Raw genomic sequence first — 23685 nt, 5'->3', positions numbered from 1 at the left:
GAACGAGATCACAAGTAGGCAGAGAGGCAGCAGAGAGAGAGAGGAGGAAGCAGGCTCCCCGCCAAATGGAGAGCCCGATGCTTGACTTGATCCCAGGACCCTGAGATCATGACCTGAGCCAAAGGCAGAGGCTTAACCCACTGAGCCACCCAGGCGCCCTGTACAGTGTTTTAAAAGAGGAACTCTTGGGGTGACAGAGTGGCTCAGTTGGTTGGGTGTCTGAGTGTTCGTTTTGGCTCAGGTCATGATTTCACAGTCCTGAGATCAAGCCCCATGTCAGACTCTGTGCTCAGTGGGGAGATTCTCTTTCTCCTTCTCCCTCTGCCCCTCCGCTGCTCATTCACTCTCTCTTTTTCTCTCAAATAAATAAAATTGTTAAAAAACAAAACTGAGACTCCTCGGGCCTTTTGGGTGGGACAGATATTCATTTTGTATCACTCTTCCTCATACTGCAAGACTCTTAGCATCCCTGGTCCCCTGCCACTGTCTGTCAGTAATAATCTCTAGTTGTGACAACTCAGAATGCCCCCATATATTTCGAAGTGCCATCTGGAGTGGCAGTGCCACCCAGGTTGAGAACCACTGTCTGATCTAGCTTTTGGATAAGGTTCTTGAAAACTACATGATAGGGAGGATTGTATTGTTGTCAGAATCCTCCTTTGTTGGGCTAATAATCAGTGTATAACCCACATACTGAACTAAAGTTCCATTAATCAATTGTAACAAACCCGACAAAAACTATATGAGAGGAGATGTGGAAAGTGAGGGTTCTTAGCTCATTCATATACATTTGAGTATGAATTATTATTACCAATTTTAATATCCTGCTCGAGTCCTCGAGGAGACTGGGTAATGAATGTCTAATCTCTCAGCCCAGCCCAGAAACAAATTCTAAAGAGAGAAGGTGAGAATTTTATTTTGTATTTTAGTTAAGATCTCATAGTCTTGGGTATACAATGAGGAGGTCATCAGATGGCAATTTAATGTTATTTTTTAAAACTGGTTTGATATTTTGGGAAAGGAAATTAGGGAAGCGAGTTTTGAAACCAATAAAAAATATTTGTTTCTTTGTTTCTATAGAGAGCTAACTTATGGCAATTTAAGGAATTGCATTTCCTATTAAAAGTGAAATTGAAACCTAAATACTTAGAGATTTGCCTTTTTTCTTTATAAACAAGTGTCTATAAAGAAATGTATCATAGTTTCACTGATATTTAAGAAGTTTATAACTTGTCTTTTAAAAAATCTTTATATGATCCCAGGGTGTAAGTCAGAAGCTGATGGCTGGATTTGTGGAGTGTTTGGATAGTGAAGACACAGAAGAATTTGTACGTCTAGAAGAGGGTATGTCTTCTAACATGTATTGTTTTTTCACTCTGTATAAATAATATAAAGAAAACTGTTAACTGTCTGTTGGTGATAAAAGAGAAGTTTGAGAATTTGCTAGCACAAACATGTAAGGCTTTAAACAAATCTGCATTCTAATGGCAGATGAAGTGAACTTAAAGAGAACATGGAGGTTTGGAATACAAGCTTTATATATTTAAACTTATCTTGACCTTTTTATTGTTTTGTAACTTTGTGTCATGAATTTCCACATTAAGGATCAGAACTTGAAAAGAAATTAGCTGGAATCCGTCATGAAACAAGAATCCACATCTTGAATCTTCTCATCACCTCTCTGGAACGTAACCCCCCCAACCTTGCTCTCTACCTTCTGGGCTTTGAACTGAAGAAACCTGTCAGTACTACAAACCTGCAAGATCCAGGTATAGCCAGAGGACACGTAGACATTGATTTCTGTTCATCTTTATGTAGCTAAGTGGTCATTCGTTGAATTCTGGGCTCATGGGATAATTCACTGGCAGTGAGAGGTCAGATGGTAGATAAGTCTTTAGAAATTAGATCTAAGTCAACAAATTAAGCCTTGGAGAATTTAATTTTCTACGGCATTATTTGAAAGTGTGTTTACAGTGGAGCATATATTTGTGAAGTTTAATATTTATAAAAGGATTTTTAGGCTTTTAATGCAAAAATTTGAAAAGCTGAGTTTCTTCTTGGTTTCTCGTAGGAGTGTTGGGTTGCCCTCGGACGTGCCTTCACGCCATTTTAAACATCTTGGAGAAGGGAACTGAAGGGAGAACAGGCCCAGTAGCAGTGAGAGAATCTCCTCAACTCGCTGAACTGTGTTACCAGGTATACAGAAGGCTGTATTTAATAGCAATTAGTAGGAGAGATTTAAGAAATGCTTGAATATATCACAGATCTGGAAGTATAACAACAGTAAGACTTGAGTTGTGAGTTTGGCTTGTCTTTCATTTATAGATAAAATCCGTGGAGCACAAACCCCAAGAACCTATAGATGTATAGATCTTACATGTTGCTCCCTTGAGAAATGAGGGAAATTAGATTTTTGAGATGGATTTTGACCCGGTAGTGTAGAAAGTATCCAGTGGTGCTGTTTCAAATTGTTTCTTTTTGGTGAAGACAGTAGTGGATTTGGGTCAGAAGACCTCTGATTCTCATCTCTGTCCCTTAACGAGCTACGTCAGCTTGGGCGTGGCGCGGAACTTGTCTGTGTGTGTCTGTGTGTGCGGTGGGCTATTGTGGGACTTAGCTGAGAATGTAGGACTGTGGGTGAAAGCGCTGTTTAAGAACCGCGTGACCCCAGCACTGGAGCCAAACGTAAGGTGGTGGAAAGTCACATTAGTGCCAAGTTGAAACTGTCCTGAGAGCTTCTGTTTTGCCTTTGTTCACTTACGATTATTTCTCATCTTACTCATTTTGTGTTTGAAAAACTAGGCTCTTTAAGGTGTGACTCGTTTCTTAATTTCAGTAGCACCCTTGATTCACGTTTTCAGAGTAAGAAAGGCATTGTTGGCTTCTAGTGACCTGGAGATTTTTCTTCATTATGCTCCCTTTTTTCTTTTTGTAGTTCTTTACAATTTTCTTCTGTCCTCTAGCTATCCAAATAGTCCTTCACTGTGAGTCCTGTGAGGAAGACCTGTAAGCTTGGTCTCCCTCAGAATCAAAATGGGGGAACGAACTTGATGTGCATTTTAGCAGTGCTCTAGAATTCGACATATTTATGTAGAAGTAGTTGATAGGCTCGATCTAAAGGAGTTAGGCTAAAGGTTAAAGGAGGCTAGAGGAGTTAGGCAGGTGAAGTAAGTGAACAGAGCCAGATTTAAGACAGAGGTGGGGAGAGGGCAGTGGGGGAAAGTCTGACAGACCGGAAAGCAGAAGCGCTGCTACTCAGCTCCGCTGATTTTCACCACATCAGAGTGCGGGCCCTGGTTCACCCAGATGCTCTGGTTTGTATCCACCGTCCTGACCAACGAAAACGTGTCTATCCCAGCGGTCTGCCAGCTTCTTACAGCTGCTCTGTGACTTCACTACTCAAACTGGGGTCCAGCCTCATCAGCCGGCCCCGCTCAGGAGCTTGTTAGTGCCGAAGCTCGGGTCCCGCTCCAGACTGCTGAGTCAGAATCTGCACTGAACCAAGGAGCACTGCTCCATTTTTAATGGAAGATGCTTCCTTCCCCCATAGGTTTATACTTTATCCTGCTTCCCTTGTAGCAAAGGGAAGAGTTTGGACCTTCCTGATATCTTCGTCATCTAGCAGTTCAAGGCCTTCTGGATGAAGAAGTTGAGACTGAGCCTGTTCCTTTGTGCTCCCTCTGAGGATGGAGATTTTTCCTGCCTTGTCCTGGGAACTGGGGAGGTTATTGGGCACACGCTTGTAGAATGGCTTGTAGTGTTTCGGGAACTCACTTGCTGTGTCCTTCCTCCGACAGTGTGACCTCTCCCACATCTTTGAGCATCTGTTCTTGTATCTTCTCAGTAGAGAAGATCTTGTATCTTCCCTGCTGAGCAGAGAGCCTGATGCAGGGTCTCAATCCCAGAACCCTGAGATCATCTTCTCAAGTGGCCACATAATATGGATAACTGATTTTGTTTTGTTTGGAGAAGTTCAGTATTAGCTTCTCAAATGCTTATTTGTTTATAGAGTACCAAAAATAACATCACAGCTATCTGGAAGACCAGTGTACATCTGCAACCGCACAATTCAAGTTTTACCTTGTGTTATTTTTAGTTTTTTTCCTTGTGTAGACATGGTTTGTGTAGTTCTTTCTGCTGACAGCTTGCTGCACTGCTGCAGTGTAAATTACCTGTAGACTGTTGCCGGGTTCTTTGCTCTAGCCGGCACCTTCAGAACTTTTTGTATTTCTCTCTTTTTTTTTTTAAGATTTTTTTTTTAAAGATTTTATTTATGTATTTGACAGAGAGAGGGAACACAAGCAGGGGGAGTGGGAGAGGAAGAAGCAGGCTTCCTGCTGACCAGGGAGCCCAGTGTGGGCTCGATTTCAGGACCCTGGGATCAGGACCTGAACCGAAGGTAGATGCTTGACTGAGCCATGCAGGTGTCCCTGTTCTTCTGTATTTTTCTTTTTATTTATTTATTTACTTCTAAAATTTTTTATTTATTCATTTTTTTAAAAGATTTTATTTATTTATTTGACAGACAGAGATCACAAGTAGGCAGAGAGGCAGGCAGAGAGAGAGGAGGAAGCAGGCTCCCTGCTGAGCAGAGAGCCCGATGTGAGGCTCGATCCCAGGACCCTGAGATCATGACCTGAGCCGAAGGCAGAGGCTTAACCCACTGAGCCACCTAGGTGCCCCCTCTTCTGTATTTTTCTTAAGAATATAAGGACAGACATGGATTTATAGTTGATTGTCATTACTGGTTTTATAAATTCACAATGAACACCGAATTGGTGAATATTGAGTCATTGCTCCTAGGGAAAACTTAGTGTTAAGCCTGTAAGCCTTGGATCCCGGCAACCAATAATTCAATAACCTGGTTAGATATGTGTTTCTGTTAAAAGACACTTTACTTAATACATATCATTGATTCGTTAGCATTGAACTCAAGGCGAGTAGCACTACAGCTCATGCCTGAATGAAGCTTACCTAACACCTGTATTTTCTCTGTAAGGCACGTCCTAGCCTTCTTGTACTTAGGAACACTTACTTCAGCCCTATGCTTGGGGGCTATTTTAAATAGCGAAATCACAAAATATGAAAAACAGGCACAAAATAGGAAAAACAGATCACATACAATATATAGAAAGGACAGCTGTTACAACATTAAAGCTGAAATCAGGACAGAGCATTGCCTTCTTCGGCCTCAGCTGAGACTGTGCAAGGTGTTATTTAATCTGCATCTTCTTTCTATTTTTTTTTAAATTGCTTCAATTCTGGTAAATTTTTTATCTTCCTGAGAGTCAGATAAATTAAGTACAGTTTTTTAGAAGTTACTTCGAGTATTTTGCTATTAATAATAATTGAAGGGGTGCCTGGGTGGCTCAGTGGTTTAAGCCTCTGCCTTTGGCTAAGGTCGTGGTCTCGGGGTCCTGGGATCGAGCCCCACATCGGGCCCTCTGTTCGGCGAGGAGCCTGCTTCCCTTTCTCTCTCTGCCTGCTGCTCTGCCTACTTGTGATCTCTCTCTCTCTTTCAAATAAAAAAATAAAAATCTTTTAAAAATAATAACTAAAATACTAAACTTAACGGTGTGTATTAACAAACACTTAGGCTGACTCCAAGATTAGCTCTGTAGTGATGTCATCAGCACTCTCAGTTATATTCCAGTATGTTGTCTTGCGTCGGCTTCCCTACAACTGCTTGTACCTGAGCATGTGTTTTATGTGTATTTATCTATTTTGCTTGAGTTACCGATGGGTGTTAGTTTCTGGTTCACCTTTTACCTTAAAATATTGAACACACAGAAAATGACCTGGGGCTTTGCGCATCTCTAACCCTTCAGGTGATCTATCAGTTGTGCGCCTGCTCGGACACTTCCGGTCCCACCATGAGGTACTTGAGAACCAGCCAGGACTTTTTATTTTCTCAGTTGCAACATTTACCTTTCTCTAACAAAGGTAGGACATTATTTTCCCATACCATTAATATCTAATTTGTCAAGCCCTTGTTGCCTGGTTTTGTTTGTACAGTGTTGGTGGTGGGGGTAGCTGTTACAGTATTTGTGGAATTCTGCTTTCATTTTGTTACTTTGCTTCTTTGTTACTTTGGATTGCTTCTGTAATTGTTCTCGAGAAGCCTCATGTTCTAGCTGCTGGCATAAAATTATTTAAAAATAGCTTGCCAGGGATAGAGTTTATCCTTGTTCTACCAAATAAAAATTTTTTTTGTTGAAGAGATAAGAAAGTACTTATATAAGATGATTCTGGAAATTCAGATTTTTCTGAGTGAAGGTGTTTAATTACAATATATTGTTTTACTTTTGTTTCTTGTGTATATATTGAAACCAATTCAGGTCTTGACATGAGAAATGGAAAACTCAGTATGGTGGAAAACCATAGGGGAGTTTATTGATGGGGCCAACACAATCCCACGCTACCTGTGTTTTATAGGATTCTACTTTATATAATTTTCTTTTTGATCATTTTGTAACAATTTTCTTAATTCATATTATATCTAGATAGTGTAGTCTGTGGAGTTTTTTTTAAGATTATTTAGCATCATCTTTATGTTTTGGGAAATACAAGCTCACAGATTGCATAATAAATTCTTATTACTAGGAATTATCAGCTACTAATCTACTTTTTAGAGTGATGGTTTGAGAGGCCCTGGGGAATTACCTAATAGCAAAATATTTTTCACTTCATTTTCCTATTAAGCATGTCTTATTTTTAGTCCTAAGATTTTGTTTATATAACAAGCTTTTTAAGAAGCCTTCTTTTCTATCTAATTAGGAAGAAAATTAATGTCTTATCTATTACTGTATCTGTCTTTTTAAAAGTGAATCTAGTTTTGCCTGTTGGCAGTAGAGCTGGTGGCAGTAGTAGTATTTGGTGTATTTTAAAGATTTTATTTATTTATTTGAGGGAGAGAGAGAGAGATCACAAGTGGGCAGAGAGGCAGGCAGAGAGAGGGGGAAGCAGGCTCCCTGCCGAGCAGAGAGCCCAATGCGAGGTTCGATCCCAGGACCTTAGATCATGACCTGAGCTGAAGGCAGAGGCTTAACCCACTGAGTCACCCAGGTGCCCCTGGTGTATTTTATATTTATACTTTTAGAAATTAAGACTTTAGATCAGGCATATTAAGAATATTGGATTCAAAAGCTTTAAGTGATTCCCAATCCTAATTATATAGTTTCATTTTTGTTCTTGTTTCTGGAAAGGTTTTAGTATGCCCAGAGTAGGGAGGGGCTCAGTCCTTCTTGATAGCAGCTTTCCTTGTGGCTGGCAGGACATTGCGAAATTTGTCTCATCTTCTTGGTGTCAAGAAAAAGGCCCCCCCCCTTTTCTTGATGAACTTGAGAGCCCCTTGCTCTTGGAGACCTTGAGTGGCTCCACAGCATATCTTGGATAGTGTCTACATGAACTTGGTGTTCTTGATGAGGTGCCTGTCATGGCTGGGCCTCAGCTTTCTCATGTTCTTGGTCACCCTGTGGCCCCTATTGAGGCCCACAGCCATAGGATGGCTCAGGGCCATGGCTGTAGCTCTTGAGTCACTGCTATGGTGTAAAGATGAATGCTAATTCTGTGTTAAATCAGGTGGCCTTGATTATATCAAGAGATATAAAATTATGAGTTATATATTTGTTTTAGAAAATAAAAGTCAAACTGTATGTTAGGGCTTTTTTTTTATAAGTTATATATTTGAGAATTAATTTTTTTCAAGTATGAAGTTCCATATTAATGTCCAAATAGGACGGACTTATAATTCTGTAGATCTCTGTAAAGTTCTGGTAATGGAAGCTTGATTATCTTGTATTCTTCATTTGCTTTGGCTTATCTTTTATAGACATATACTTGTTTATTTTTTCTCTCTTAGCCATCTGTTTTTGCTTTTTTAATTTCCTTAGAGTGATAAATTATTATGATGGCAGGTTTCAGAAGTTACTGACTGTGTTACGTCGAAACATACCTGATGAGTTACAGAATTTAGGTCTGTTACGATCCTGTGTTACTACTCTGAAACCAAATCTCTATGTAACTTGCAGAGTATGAAATGTCTATGCTGAACCAGATGTCATGGCTAATGAAAACTGCCTCCATAGAACTAAGGGTAACTTCTCTGAATCGTCAACGGTCACATACCCAGAGGCTCCTGCACCTCTTACTGGATGACATGCCCGTGAAACCGTACTCAGGTCAGTGTGTATGCGTTGGCATTTGTTTTATTGTGCTGCTGACTGGTCTGTGTGAATGTGAGCACAACGGTCTTGTGCTTAGCATGTAATTGTAGACCAAATAAGTTCTTCTGTCTTTAGAATTTTCTTCCTTAAAACACAGAATTTTTAAGTCATCCCATAATTGTCATTTTATTATTGTTTGAAGCATCTATTTTCTGCTATATTCATATCCACAAATATTCAGTGGAGTGTGTCACACTGAGCCAGCATGACCCATGATATTTTAATGTGTCTTATGCATGCAAATTAAGCATAAGCTTTTCTAATCATCTCACTGGCATGATTGGGTCCTGCCTCTTTGGGAGTTCTGATTATCCTCTTTACAATTGTGAAGTGGATCTCCTAGGAACGGAAAGAATTAGATGAATGTTGTTGGTAAGTTCTCATTATCTCTGCATTTCAATTATCCTTTTGCAGAGGACTCTTTGACCTAGCAGCAGTGACCTAGAAAAGAAATACTTTGTTTGTTATTTCCAAATAAATGTTACAAGTGTGTTGTTCTTTTCCTAATCTGCTATTATTGATGCTCTAACAGATGGTGAAGGAGGAATAGAAGATGAAAATAGGTCTGTCTCTGGGTTCCTTCACTTTGACACTGCTACAAAAGGTAAAGCCCTTTGAATCTGTAACGACTTTATAGGTATATATTAAATTGCTTAAAAATTTAGAAGGTAATTATTACTCCTGTATCTGCAAATTCTGAACTGGTATAGAAGAGTGGATTATTTGCCACAGAAAAGTGGAAAGGATTATTTGCCATTCAGAAATATTTTTTTTAAAACTAGGATGAATGAATGGAAAAAATGTTCTTATAAATGGGTATATTAGAAATAAAGTCAAATTTAGATTTCAACCCTGTCTTCTGTTGCTGGACTTGTTGAACATAGCACAGCCTTTGTGCGTGAGCTGAGTACAATGGTTTGTTCTTCTCCTGATGGTCCCAAGTAAAACTGAACTACTTTTATTTTTTTTCTAGTACGTCGAAAAATTTTAAGTATTCTTGACTCGATTGACTTCAGTCAGGAGATCCCTGAACCTTTGCAGTTAGATTTCTTTGATCGGGCCCAGATCGAACAAGTTATTGCTAACTGTGAACACAAGAATTTACGGGGACAGACAGTCTGCAATGTCAAGGTGAGGATTAGTCTGAAGTGTGTGCAGTATCAAGTGCTTCTGACTTTGAGTCATCGGAGAAAAATAGAGCTATACAGTTGTTTTCTGATAAGGATTTTGGTTCATTGGGCTGCGGTTTTCATTTTTCAAATAGCTGAGAAATGAAACTGAATAAGCCACACTAACTTTACCTCTTTTTTTTTTTTTTTTTTAAGATTTTATTTATTTATTTGACAGAGAGAGATCACAAGTAGGCAGAGATGCAGGCAGAGATGCAGGCAGAGATGCAGGCAGAGGGAGAGGGAGGGGAGAAGCAGGCTCCCCGCTGAACAGAGAGTCCAATGCGGGGCTTGATCCCAGGACCCTGAGATCACGATCTGAGCTGAGGGCAGAGGCTTAACCCACTGAGCCACCCAGGCGCCCCCTAACTTGACCTCTTCAAAAGGTTTCCCATCACCTTCCTGAGAGCAGTCATGCTGCCCAGCTGTGAAATGGTTTTAGCTATTTAATTCTCTACCAGGTGAATGTTAATGGCCTCACTAGTAGGAAGAAGATATCCAAGGGCATTTGCATGAACTGATCTGCTACAGAGGCTCTTTGGTAGCACTTAGTAATGTAAGGGATATCTAAAGTTTGTAACTAGAAACTAGACAGTGCCACTTGAAGATGGTATCCAAAACTTTTCCCTCTAGGGCTGTTTATAGTAATTGCTAAAGGTATTGTTCTGTCAGTGTCTGCAGTGGTCTGATTTTTCTCTTTTCTCAATTCTATAGCTTCTCCATAGGGTTCTGGTAGCAGAAGTAAATGCCCTTCAGGGTATGGCAGCCATAGGCCAGCGACCTCTGCTAATGGAGGTAAGCCTTGTTGAGTATTTGTTAGTTTTAACCTTTTTTAATGACTTAATTGCCAGTTTGAAAACAAAACAGTAAATTGACTTGTAGTTGATTAATAAGTAAACTATTTAAAATTAAACATTCATGGAATCTTTCATTTTGATTTTAAAACTTTGATACTCTAAACTGAAGTTAACATCTGGATGCCAGAGGGAATAACATCTTTTTCTGCTATACTAGTTAAGGATTTGCAGCCTGTCCATATTGCGTATTAGACTTCCCTTGCTCTCTGTCATTTAGGGAAGAGAAAGTCATTTGTCATCACAGGTGGGGAGGAATGGGTAAGAGGTCAGGTGGGAAGAATCATGTATATGGACACACTGCTGGTTAGGCCAAAGCAAGAGGCAAAGAAATAAAATACGTGTCAGGGAAACATGCCCTTGACCTTGAGTTATAGGCAACTCTGGTGCTCCACAGTAAGTGTAAGTAGATAATACAAAGAGAAGATGGAGTTAAAAAGCTCATTTCTACCCATACTGCCTCAGCTTTTTGACGTGTACGTGGAAGGTTTCCCAAATATACTGTAAGTGTATTCAGAGGAACAGACAGAGTTAAAAATAGGACTCCACTGAGACTCAGCCTAGCTCAGCTGGAGGAGTGTGCAACTTGGTCTCAGGGTCATGAAGTTTGGGCCCCACGTTGGGTATAGAGATTACTAAAAAAGATAAATGAACTGAGGGTTGCTGGAGGGTAGAGGGGAGGAAGGATGGGGTAACTGCGTGATGGACATTAAGGAGGATATGGGTTGTAATGAGCCCTGGGTATCACATAAGGCTGATGAATCACAGACCTGTACCTATGAAACCAGTAATACACTGTATGTGAATTAATTGAATTTAAATTACAAAAATATTTAAAATAAAATAATTTTAAAAAGATAAATAAATTTTATTTTTTTAAAAGACTTTATTTATTTGAGAAACACCCTCAAGCATGAGTGGGGGCGAGGCAGAGGGAGAGGAAGAAGGAGAAGCAGACTCCCCTCCGCGTGAGGACTTTGATGTGGGGCCTGATCCCAGGACCCCAAGATCATGACCTGAGCTGAAATTAGACATTTAACCAACTGAGCCACCCAGGTGCCCCAATAAGAAAAAAAAAAGAAAAGAAAAGAAAAAAGGACTCTGGTTGGTAAAAGTATCATTTGCCCATGCAGTAACCTTGTGATTCAATTTCTGTGGCTTTAGGAAATCAGCACTATACTTCAGTATGTGGTAGGAAGAAACAAATTGCTCCAGTGTCTTCATGCAAAACGGCATGTGTTAGAGTCATGGAGGCAGCTGGTAGAAATCATACTGACAGCTTGTCCCCAGGACCTCATTCAGGCAGAGGATCGACAACTGATTATTCGTGATATTTTACAAGACGTGCATGACAAGGTAACATACTTCCTAAATTGCTTCCTAAACTTTCTTACTTCATAATTACTTCCTATATTGCTGAACAAATATTCGTACACCATCTGAACACAGTTTGCCACCATCCTTTTCTGTCTCCTTTTCTATTAGGAATGAATAGAGTTGCACACCGCCATTGCTAAGACTTCCCTTGAAAAAGGCTTCTGTACAGTCGTGGCTCTCAACCCAAGTGTGTATCAGAATTATCTAGGGAGCTTTTTAAAGATACACAGGGATAGATCCCACCCCGGACATTCTGGATGGGTCACTGGTTATGAGGCCATTTACGTGAATGTACATTAAAAAACCTAAGGAATGTTGATAGGAATCCCTTCTGGTTAGGAACACGTGTTTACCAGCTTCGTGTTTCAATTTCTTTCTATATTTTAGTTTTTGTTTTCTTTGAACAGTGCCATTCCATTCTTACATTCTTATGGTAGTTGAAAAGCTAAATGCATGTAAAGCCTGCTAATGACTGTAGCTAAAAGCAGAGTCCTCACTCTGATTTGTCTTTCTGCTTTAAGATACTGGATGACGAAGCAGCCCAGGAGTTAATGCCCGTGGTGGCAGGTGCTGTGTTCACCCTGACTGCTCACCTAAGCCAAGCCGTTCGCACGGAACAGAAACAACCATTAGTCTTGGGATCCGGAGAGACTCATTGTGCTTTTATGCTTGATAGTTCTTTCGCCTCCCCTCCTCCAGCAGAGAACCCAGTGGTGGGTTTTGCTTCTATTGGAGATTCTTCGCTTCACATCATATTGAAGAAGCTCTTGGACTTCATTTTGAAGACAGGTTTTTTTCGTCTAAAGTTCTTATAAATTATATTTTTATGTTTGTTTTAACTTTAATCTGAAGAAAGGTTTTTACTATATATCTCCTTAGGTGGCGGATTCCAGCGAGTGAGGACACACCTCTATGGCTCTCTGTTGTATTACTTGCAGATCGCCCAAAGACCAGATGAACCAGACACATTAGAAGCAGGTAGAACTGGATAGATTTCTCATCTTTTCTGTTTTAGTGATTGGTTACCTTAAATTAAAAAAAAAATCCCTTTTCCATCCCTTGGCGAAGCAAATCTTTAATGAGTCTTTATGGAATCATTAAAGGTCTGCGCTAAAGTCAAGGAAGAATGTTTAATTTTCTAAAATTAAGAAGATAGTACATGAGTACTATCTTCTCATAATAGCCTGGGTGGCTCAGTGGGTTAAAGCCTCTGCTTTCGGCTCAGGTCGTGATCCCGGGGTCCTGGGATCAAGCCCTGCATCGTGCTCTCTGCTCAGCGGGGAGCCTGCTTCCTCCTCTCTCTCTTTCTCTCTCTCTCTCTCTCTGCCTCCTTGTGATCTCTGTCTGTCAAATAAATTAAAAAAGAAATCTTTATAAAAAACAAACAAACTCTCAGATACCACTTTAGCTTATATATATTTTTAACTCCCTCTATTGTCTCTGGTCCCACTGAACAATACGTGATACTTAGTGTATCCATGTCTTTCTTCCTTTTGCAGTACATCACAGTGCACATCTAGTTGAATCTTTTCTTTTTTTTTTTTAAAGATTATTTATTTGACAGAGAGAGCGCACAAGTGCACAAGCAGGGGGAGTGGCAGGCAGAGGGAGAAGCAGACCCCCCGCTGAGCAGGGAGCCTGACAGGACCCCGGGATCATGACCTGAGCTGAAGGCAGCTGCTTAACTGACTGAGCTACCCAGGTGCCTGTAGTTGAAGCCTTTTCAAATGACTATGTTGTTCTGTAATATGGAAACATTTATTTCCCTACTTGGATTATGGCACTTCTGTTGTTTCTGATTTTTTACTGTCACAAAAGTGCTACATCAGATATTCTTTTATATGCCTGTGTATTTTTCTCGAAGAATCCTTCATGGTAAAATTTCCATGTGAAAGAGTGTGCACATATTTATTTTAGTAGATTCTACCAAATGGCCTTTTCCTATATGAAGTCTCATCAGTAGTGCACATGTGTCTTTGTATTAATGTGACCATGTGACACACGGAGTGCACATGTGTCTTTGTACTAATGTGACCAAGAAGTAGCATTTCTTGGTCAAATGTAACGCCTGTTTCAAATATTGATAAATTCCACTTTCTAAAATATTAGCATTTTTAATTAAGAGTAATAACGTGGACTCTTCGATCTCCGAATATGAAAAATGTTTTTAACAATTCAGCAGATGAGTATATAATACTCTATACCAGGGTTATCCTGCTATTTAAGAACTTGCCATAAGCACCTTTTGATAATGGACTCCTGGTACCCTGCTAAGAACGGTTATAAGTATTTGCTATTTTGTACACAGATTTTTAAAAGCCACTTTGTGTGTAAGACCCAGATTATCTCATATTACTCTTTACTGGCTATATATTTTTACATATCTTTCTTAGAAAGATAGATAATAACCAAATGATGTGTTTATGGAAATGCCTTATTCAAAAAATGCACAAAAATATTTTTAAAGTCATTAAATAATAGTTCAGAGAAGTTTTTTAAGCAAATAGGAACTTTTATAAAGAGAGACAGTAATGATGGAGCTTCCACTCCCTACTCCTCTCCCCCAGCACGTCACCCCCATGTTTCTCTTGTCTAAAATTTTTTAATATTCTATTTAGTAGAACTATGGCGAAATCCCCACATAACCACTAGGTGGCACGCCAACTTGCTTTTTATAAAAGGCATGATTATCAAGATGTTAAAAGTAGTGTGGCCACAAAAGAAAATTCTCCTTTGTTTTTAATTTTCAAATGATCTGTTTTTAATTTCATCCCTTAGTTTTTTTTTTTAACCACTTAATTGCTGCTAATTTTGACTTATTTTATTTTTATTTTTTATTTTTATTTCTTTTTTTTAATATTTTATTTATTTATTTGTCAGAGAGAGAGAGAGAGAAAGTGAGAGAGGGAATATAAGCAGAGCGAGTGGGAGAGGAGAAGCAGGCTTGCCGGTGAACAGGGAGCCCAATGTGGGGCTTTATCCTAGGACCCTGGGATCATGACCCTGGGATCATGAGCTGAAGGCAGATGCTTAATGACTGAGCCACTGAGGCAGCCCTATTTTGACTTATTTTAAATAGCAGAATATTTTATTCCGTAGATACTAGAGTTTTAAAGTTTCAAATTAGGTATATTAAATTCAGGGGTGCCTGATTAGCTCAGTCGGTTGAGCATCCAACTCTTGATTTAGCTGAGGTCTTGATCTCAGGGTCTTCATTTTAAGCCCCACATTGGGCTCCATCCTGAGCATGGAGCCTACTAAAAAAAGAAAAAGAAGAATTAAATTCAATAAATATTTATTGAGGACATGTGTGTATACATATATTTTGACACTGTATCTATTTTCTTTTTTGTTTTAAAACAAAAACTGATTAAAAAAAAAGATTTTATTTATTTGTGAGAGAGAGAGAGAGAGAGAACACAAGCAGGGGGAGCAGCAGAGGGAGAGGGAAAAGCAGGCTCCCTGTTGAGTAGGGGGCCCAGTGTGGGGCCCGATCCCAGGATCCTGGGATCACGACCTGAGTCAAAGGCAGATGCTTAACCAACTGAGCCACCCAGGCATCTTCCAGAAACTGATGTTTTAATATCTGTATACTTATTTTTCCATACCATTTTCACTTTACTTATTTATTGATTGATTGTTTAAAGAGTTTATTTATTTTAGAGAGAGATAGCACATCTGCAAGCAGAAGAAGGGGTGCAGGGAGAGGGAGAGAGAGAATCTCTAGCACACTCTACACTGAGCACCTAGCCCAGCATGGCAATCGTGACCTGAGTTGAAACCGGAGGGTTGGACAGTTAACTGAATGAGCACTCAGGTGCCCTTACTTTATTTTTAACATAGCTATATATACAGGATACTGGGCAGTTATTTTCCCTGTTTTGTGTAAAAGGAATCTTATTTACATAGACTAAATGACTTGTTTGTCTGTAATAGATCTGAGATTAGAATTCGGCTTTCTCAATCTGTAATAGAATGTTCCTTCTCCCGACCAGAGCATCTCACATCTTCATCTTTTTTGTTGTTGTTGTCTTTTTGCAATTTGTAATTTTTTCCTTTTAATTTGATAGATAATATCTGCCAGCAATGTATTTGTAGCTCACTTTTTTTTTTTTTTTTAAAGATTTTATTTATTTGACAGAGATCACAAGTAGGCAGAAAGGCAGGCAGGCAGAGACAGAGGAGGAAGCAGGCTCCCCGCTGAGCAGAGAGCCTGATGTGGGACTCCATCCCAGGACCCTAGGTTCATGACCTGAGCTGAAGGCAGAGGCTTTAACCCACTGAGCCACCCAGGTGCCCCTGTAGCTCATGTTTTAAGTGACTAATTTCTAGTGTGTAAAGAGCACCTATAAATCAATAACCCAGTAGAAAAAATGGACAAGGGATAGGAACATATAGTTTAGGGAAAAAGGAATTCAGATGGCTCTTAAGTGTATAGTTAGCTTTCTGAAAATCCCTACAGGTAGATTTCATCACCTCGAGCTGTCAGTGCAGATCTGGGGAGGAACAAAACCATACGTTCTCTGAGTGAATTCTTACATGTCTTCTTATACGGAAGATTCTTAGATGTTTTTCCAGTTAAGAACATGGTAGTGAAAATATGACATTGCTTTTGCATGTGTAATCCCTAGGGGTTAGTTGACAAGAGTTGACATCGTGACTATCTCTCTTTGTATTCTTTTCACCTTTTATGTTCTTTTTTTACCAGTGACCACTAGGAGAAAATATGGATAATTTGACCAGAGCCTAAATGTTTAATAGGAGGCACCATTGTTATATTCCTAATTTCTTTTTTGGTTTGTTTCCTAAACTCTAGTATTATAAAAATACTTTCCATTTAAATACAGATTGATAATTACAAAGATAACACATTTTTAGCACTTTTTTTTTTATCAGGTTAATGTTTTCAGTAGAAGTTTATTTATAAAATTATGCTAACACTTCAGAGTAGAGAGTGTAGTATATCTGCCTTAGTTTTATCTCCATGAGATTAGCCCTGTTTGAATGTTCTAGTGTAATCTCAGTAAAATGGATTATATTGCTTTTAAAACAAGTTAATAACTTTTCATTTTCTAGGAGCTTATCATTCAACTTGATAAGCTGATTGGTACAGCTATATGGAAGATGTTGGTTCAGTTACTTAATTTTGAAAGTGTTTAAATTGTTACAATCTTAAACACTTTATTATAAGCTTTTCTCATGTGTTCTTTATTTTTTAAAGATTTATTTATTTGAGAAAGAGCACGTGCGTGCATGCTCATGTGTGGGGGGGTGGTGGCAGAGAGAGAGAATCTTCAAGCAGACTCCCCACTGAGTGCAGAGCCCAACACAAGGCTTGATCTCATAAGCCATGAAATCATGACCTGAGCCGAAATCAAGAATTGGACACTCAACTGACTGAGCCCCCCAGGCACCCCATGTTCTCATAGTTTTAAATTGGCTTTTCTTTTCTCTTAATTTTGACAAGTTAATGATACTCAGTTTTATACTTTATTTATAAGTAATCATTAGAAATTTTCATAAGAATAAGGAATTTTCTGTTCTGCTCATAATTCTTTGGGGGCTTTTGTAACTTTTGAGCAAGAATATTATTCTTTGTGAAACCATAATATCAATTCATCTTTTGTAAAAAAGGGTTTAGAAAAGACAATCTATTGCCATTATTAAATTTTTTAGACTCCTTTGGTGAGATTCTCAGTTTTTATGATCTAGGCATTAGTGGGATCTGGTATTATAGTATAAATACATGTATAATTCATAAAATAGTGGGACTAAAAGGATTTCATAGAGAATCATACCTGCTATTGACTCTGTTCTTTTGAGTCTGATTCCAATAAGAGACTTAAAAACACTAGCTGCAGCTATATGTGTATGTATTGTAGTTACGTGTAGGCTCTTTGCTTGATGTGAATTTTAGATGTCCATTTCTCATTTGTTCGTTTAGAACCTGGGCTGCCTGGGTGGCTCAGTTTGTTAAGTGACTGACTCTTGATTTTGACTCAGGTCATGATCTCAGGGTTGTGAGATGGAGCCCTGTTTTGTGCTCTAAGCTGGGCATGGAGCCTTCTTAAGATTCTCTCCCTTTTCTTCTGCCCCCATAATTCACACACATGGGCATGCATTCTCTCTCTGTCTCTCAAAAAAAAAACCAAAAAAATCAAACCTGAGAACCTGACTAAAAGTTAATAATCAGGCATTTAGAAACCATTTTTAGCTTTTAGTTTTTATTTCAAAATACATACTGAATGTAGGAAGTTTAGAACATACTAATAAATAAGAGGAAGAAGAGGTCACACATTTTACCCTGCTAAGAACTACCACAAGATTTTGGTTAGAGTCAGCCATCATTTTGTACTTATTTATAATTTCCCTTTTCTCTCCACTCAATATTTTATGAACTTTTTTCTTAAGTAATGTTTTTAATAGCTCTGTACATTTTATCACTTAGAAAATACTGTAATTTATTTAGCTTACCCATTTTTGGACATTAGGATCATTTCCAGTTTTTCGTAATACAAATAAAAATCAGTAATCGTTTGGTGGGGTTGGTTATTTTTAATCTAAGAAGCAGAAAATACTAATTGGGTTCTTGTTTTCATAAGGATTATATTCTAGTAGAAATGACAATATATGTACTTATAAAAGAGGAAGTGTTAAATTGGATGATATGGTCCAGATGCCAGCAAACTTTTTCTGTAAAGGGCCAGATAGTAAGTATTTTAGGCTTGCAAGCCATATGCTGTGTGTTGCAGCTACTCAACCCTGCCATTATAGTGTGATAGCAGCCAGAGAGACTGCAAATGAAGGACCGTGAGTTTGTTGCATTTTCATTAAGCTTTTTAAAAACAGGTCAGATTTTGCCCGCAGTCCTTAGTTTTCAAACCCCAAGTATGAATCTATAAGAGGTAAGAGATAAAAGAAAAGATTAAGACTTTCACTGTTCTTTGCAGGTAAAGATGTATTTACACAGGAATAAATGGCGGAGGGCTTTTCAGGCAAAGCCCAGACTAGGAGGGAGTAAAGACTAAGGAGAGTGGCCTATAAGTAGGGGAGAAGGTTGATGGCAAATAAAGTCAAGTAGAGAGGGTAGGACCGTATTATTAATGACCTTGACAATGAAATTGCAGTGTTAGAGATGGTTGGATTAAGCATTGACAGCTATTTCGTTATTTATTTATTTATTTATAAGATTTTATTTATTTATTTGACAGAGAGAGAGACGGCCAGAGAGGGAACACAAGCAGGGGGAGTGAGTGAGGGAGAAGCAGACTCCCTGCTGAGCAGGGATTTCCATGTGGGGCTTGATCCCTGGGATCATGACTGAGCCGAAGGTAGATACTTAACAGCTGAGCCACCCAGGTGCCCCAAAACTATACAGTGGTTTTTTGTTTTTTAGAAGATTTTATTTATTTATTTGAGAGAGAGACAATGAACAGCGGCAGAGGCAGAGGGAGAAGCAGAGTTCCCACTGAGCAGGGAGCCTGATGGGGACTCAATCCTGGGACCCTGAAATCATGACCTGAGCCAAAGGCACCTGCTTAACTGACTGAGCCACCCAGGTGCCCCAGGCATTTTAAATTATTTAGAAAAGTTATACGAAGTTGGTATTTAGAAAAGTTTGTATGGCAGTAATTTATAAGGTATGTTTGAAGAAGGGACAGTTTGTGATGTGTCTGTATGTAGTAGTGGAGGGAGTGTTGGAGGTAGTTGAGAAGTGACATTAGAGGCTGGAATGATGAAGAGGAGGCAGCCATGCTGAGACCTGAGGAAAACCATGAGAAATCAAAGTGCACGAGATCCTGAGGCCAAAGTGGTAAATTTCAGAAACATAAAGGCTCGTGTGGTGGCAGCTAGTGGGAGAGGCAAAGAGTGGAAAGTGAGGCTGAGAAGTAGGTGGGACCATATGACCGAAGGGAGTGACATTGAGAAACGTCAAAACATACCCTCCTTTGACACTATTTGAAATTAAAAATAACTATAACAAATAAAATTCATAGTAGTGCTAAAAATATTTTAGGGAAAAAATATTAAAACTGAAAGTTTGCCTGCTGCAAACTTTATAATGGAATGTAGGCCCAATGTGGGTTAACTTTTTTATTTTTCATGATTAATCCTGCTTCATTTTTACTCTCCATTCTGATCAGTTAATCTCGAGAACTTTTCTTTGATTTTAAAACAGCTGCTGTGTAGTAGGTGGAAAAAACATCACAAGATTGGTTTCAAATACAGGTCATGGCTTTATGTAATATACTTTTGAAACTTTTCTGGAAGGTTACGTGAATCTCATGTTTAAGATATATGATGTATGATCATATCTTTAAGATACAGGGTATACTCTTTCTTTTAATAAGTATTTCAATTACACAATATAAAAGAATAAAATTATCTTAATTTTTTGGGAAGCAGATACTGGTCTACGTTGTACCTGATTTTTTTAGCCACATTTCTCATAGATCTCAATAAGGGATGAAAATAGGTTGGTTAGCAGAATAAACACAGGGTATTGGTTCTCTTGTACTCTTATAATTCATCTTGATTTCTTTAAGAATAACTAGTCTATCCTTCTCCTAATACCGTTGTTATCTTAGTGTACATACATGGAATGTGTGCGTTGGGTCCTTGACATTCGCCTGCGTGGACCCTTTGGTTGGTGGGCCTGTGGGTACATGCGATAATGAAGGGATTTTTTTCTCGTCTGTATGAGGTGTACTCAGTTACCAAACTGTTTTTTATTGGAGTATTTTCGATGTTTTCTTTTATAACCCTATTAGCCAAGAAAACCATGTGGGAAAGGCTGACAGCCCCTGAAGATGTATTTAGTAAATTACAGCGAGAAAACATAGCCATCATTGAGAGCTACGGTGCTGCGCTCATGGAAGTGGTCTGTCGAGATGCCTGTGATGGTCATGAGATTGGAAGGGTATAGTAACTCTATTTAGCAGAATGAGTGAATAAGTGTTTTGACTTACTAAGGTATAAACTGAATCAACTTTTCAAATGCGTGTTGCATATTGAGAATTGTTTTCTATAATATATTTTAGTGAATTTTCTTACTTGCTATGATTTGGAATTTCTGTTGTTTATTCGTATGTTTTAATTCTGTTCAGAATCTCAGTTTTTTTTTAGAATTTTCCCTCAGAATAATCTTTTTGCTGATTGTGAGATTGGCCCTACACTGTTAGAAATGCTGCTTAAGGAAGATTTTGGTTAAGAGAATGCTGGAGGCACAGCTTTTATACTGAATATGTCTTTCTTACATTTATAGTTCTTTTAAAATATTGTGTCATACTGGTGATAATGCAGTGAGAAAATGACTTCCTGCTAGTGGAGAATTTCATAGCCTCTGAATCATATACAAGTGATCCTTGAACAACAATGGATTTGAACTGCATGGGTCCACTTATATACAGATTTGTTTGTTTGTTTTAAAGATTTCATTTATTTGAGAGAGACAGAGAGCATGCGAGAGGGGAGGTCAGAGGGCGAAGCAGACTCTCCACTGAGCAGGGAGCCCGATAGGGGACTCAATCCTGGACTCCAGGATCATGACCTGAGCTGAAGGCAGTCGCTTAACCACCTGAGCCACCCGGCCATCCTTACACACAGATTTGTTTTGACAAATAGAGTACAGCACTGTAAATGTATTTTCTCTTTTTAAGATTTTTTAAAAAAAGATTTTATTTATTTATCTTAACAGAGAGAGTGAGAGACAGAGAGAGCACATGAGCAGGAACAAGGAGGCAGAGGGAGGGAAAGGCAGAGAGAGAGGGAGATGCAGACTCCCTGCTGAGCAGGGATCCTAATGCTGGGCTTGATCCCAGGACCCTGGGGTCATGATCTGAGCTGAAGGCAGACGCTTAACTGACTGAGCCACCCAGGCTCCCCCTTCATATGATTTCCTTAATAACATTTTCTCTTGTCTAGCTTTACTTTATTGGAATAATACAGTATATGGTACATAGAACATAGAAAACATATGTTAATCTACTCTTTTTTGTTTTTTGTTTTTTGTTTTAATCTACTGTTTATATTACCAGCAAGGCTTCTGGTCAACAGTAGACTGTTAGTAAGTAAGGCAGTGGGGATTCTTAAGTTATACGTGGATTTTCCACTGTGCTCCTAACCCCTGTGTTGTTCAAGGGTCAACTGTGTTTGAAGACTGTGGGAAATGAGATTTTAAGAAATAGGATAAGATATAAACTATATAGTAAGTTCTCAATTATGTTGAAAAAGTGTAAGTGTTCTTATGCATTGAAAAAAGACTGGGGTGCCTGGGTGACTCAGTTAGGTGGGTGTCTGCCTTCCACTTGCGTCATGATGCCAGGGTCCTGGGATCGAGCCCTGCATTGGGACACTTGCTCAGCGGGGAGCCTGCTTCTCTCTCTCCCCGTCCCTACTCGTGTTCTCTTTCTCGCTCGCTCTCTATCTCAAATAAATAAAATCTTTAAAAAAAAACACACACACACACAAAACAAGGAAAAGAAAAGAAAAAAGACTGGGAGGAGAGAGAGACCAAAAATGGATTAACAGACCATGTATTTCTATATTCTTTTCTATATTTTCTAGGTTTCCTGTAATGAGCAATTAAAACTTCACAGTTAGGAAAAAAAAAAGCTATTTTAAAAAGTCCCTTTCCTCCTTTTATTAATAAACTGAGATTCTGTATGCATAGCTTTCAGTTTCTCAAAAAAAAACAAACAAACCCACAAAATAAGAAAATATTATTGTTAGCTACCATTCCCGTTGTAAGAAAAGTGCTAAGTATTTTCACATGAAGGCAGTTTCTGTTGATGATTCTGGTGGCCAGACTGTGATTTGTTTTTCCCTCAGATGCTGGCGCTGGCTCTTCTTGATCGGATTGTCTCCGTAGACAAGCAGCAGCAGTGGCTTTTGTATCTTTCTAACAGTGGCTATTTGAAGGTGCTTGTGGACAGCTTGGTAGAAGATGACCATACTTTGCAAAGCTTACTAACTCCACAACCTCCCCTTTTAAAAGCGCTTTATACTTACGAATCCAAAATGGTAAGGCTTTATGTTCATTTGAAGTTAGGTCAACAGCTCACTGCCTCTTAGAGCTGTAAATAGATTAAAGAACATTAATGTGACCACCATTTCGAATATTTCTGTCATGTAAGCTGTAATCATTTTAAGGAGTTTGAAATTTGGAACCGTGTTAGAAATGCGTCTTCTAGGCTGCTGAAGTTGAGTTGAAGTGATCCTGAGGGTGTTGGTTGGGTCATGGAACCACTACTCAGTCAGGTTGCTGATGATGGCAAATGATTGGACACTCAGTCCTCTGAGGAGAGCCATGAGCAAAATTTTCTCTTCACAATAAAATTCAGACCATTAGCTGCCTGGTGAACATTCTAGTATCGATGTGCTAGTTCTAGTTTAACACAGGATTTTCAGGACAGCCTATAATCCATCATTTCCTTTCCTCCAAATTTTTTTTCTCTGTTCCCTCCTGGTTGAAAACACTACCGTGTCATAATAATAGGAGCACTGAAGTTTAGATTCCTTATGAAGTTCTTTCCCTTCCTTTGGTTATTCAGTAAGTATTTATTAAATACCCATTACATGTCAGGTGTGGCACTAGGTACTAGAGATAGAGCTGTGGGCAAAACAGTCTTCCCTGCCCTCCCTATGCCCACATGATGGTAAGAGAAACTCCTGTGGAGTTGAGTACTTATTTTCATGCAAGGCACTGGAGGTAGCACTTGAGATGTGTGGTGCCATTCAGTCCTCACAGAATCCTGAGAAATGTAGTCTAATGTGCCCCTGCATAGCTAGCTCAGAGTTTCTCTTCAGTGTGATCGAAGATCAGAAATGTGCTGGGAGAGAGTCTTATTTTTATCTGAGGCCCTTGGAAATGATTTCTGTACTGATGTTTTTCCCTTTGTAACTTCTTAGGCATTTCTTACAAGAGTGGCTAAGATACAGCAGGGTGCTTTAGAGCTGCTGAGGTCTGGGGTGATAGTGAGACTGGCACAGTGCCAGGTCTATGACATGCGCCCAGAGATGGACCCACAGAGGTAAGTGTCCCTACACGTTGGTGCTGTT

The 23685-nt window shown here is 39.1% G+C and overlaps 1 protein-coding gene across 1 annotated transcript in view; it reads left to right on the top strand.

Moving 5' to 3' along the window:
- NUP205 (nucleoporin 205) overlaps window positions 1-23685 on the top strand; it is an 82435-nt gene that overhangs the window by 38848 nt on the left and 19902 nt on the right. Inside the window, exons 20-33 of the mRNA XM_059396344.1 lie at window positions 1263-1344; window positions 1605-1769; window positions 2072-2196; window positions 5829-5943; window positions 8031-8180; window positions 8758-8829; window positions 9199-9356; window positions 10109-10189; window positions 11413-11604; window positions 12147-12414; window positions 12505-12603; window positions 20397-20545; window positions 22456-22647; window positions 23536-23657. Of these exons, the coding sequence (XP_059252327.1) occupies window positions 1263-1344; window positions 1605-1769; window positions 2072-2196; window positions 5829-5943; window positions 8031-8180; window positions 8758-8829; window positions 9199-9356; window positions 10109-10189; window positions 11413-11604; window positions 12147-12414; window positions 12505-12603; window positions 20397-20545; window positions 22456-22647; window positions 23536-23657 (1970 nt within the window). The remainder of the gene's footprint in view (window positions 1-1262; window positions 1345-1604; window positions 1770-2071; window positions 2197-5828; window positions 5944-8030; window positions 8181-8757; window positions 8830-9198; window positions 9357-10108; window positions 10190-11412; window positions 11605-12146; window positions 12415-12504; window positions 12604-20396; window positions 20546-22455; window positions 22648-23535; window positions 23658-23685) is intronic.

Source organism: Mustela nigripes, chromosome 4 (assembly GCF_022355385.1).
Source record: "Mustela nigripes isolate SB6536 chromosome 4, MUSNIG.SB6536, whole genome shotgun sequence".
NCBI lineage: Eukaryota > Metazoa > Chordata > Mammalia > Carnivora > Mustelidae > Mustela > Mustela nigripes.
This window is presented reverse-complemented; position numbering and strand designations above follow the sequence as displayed.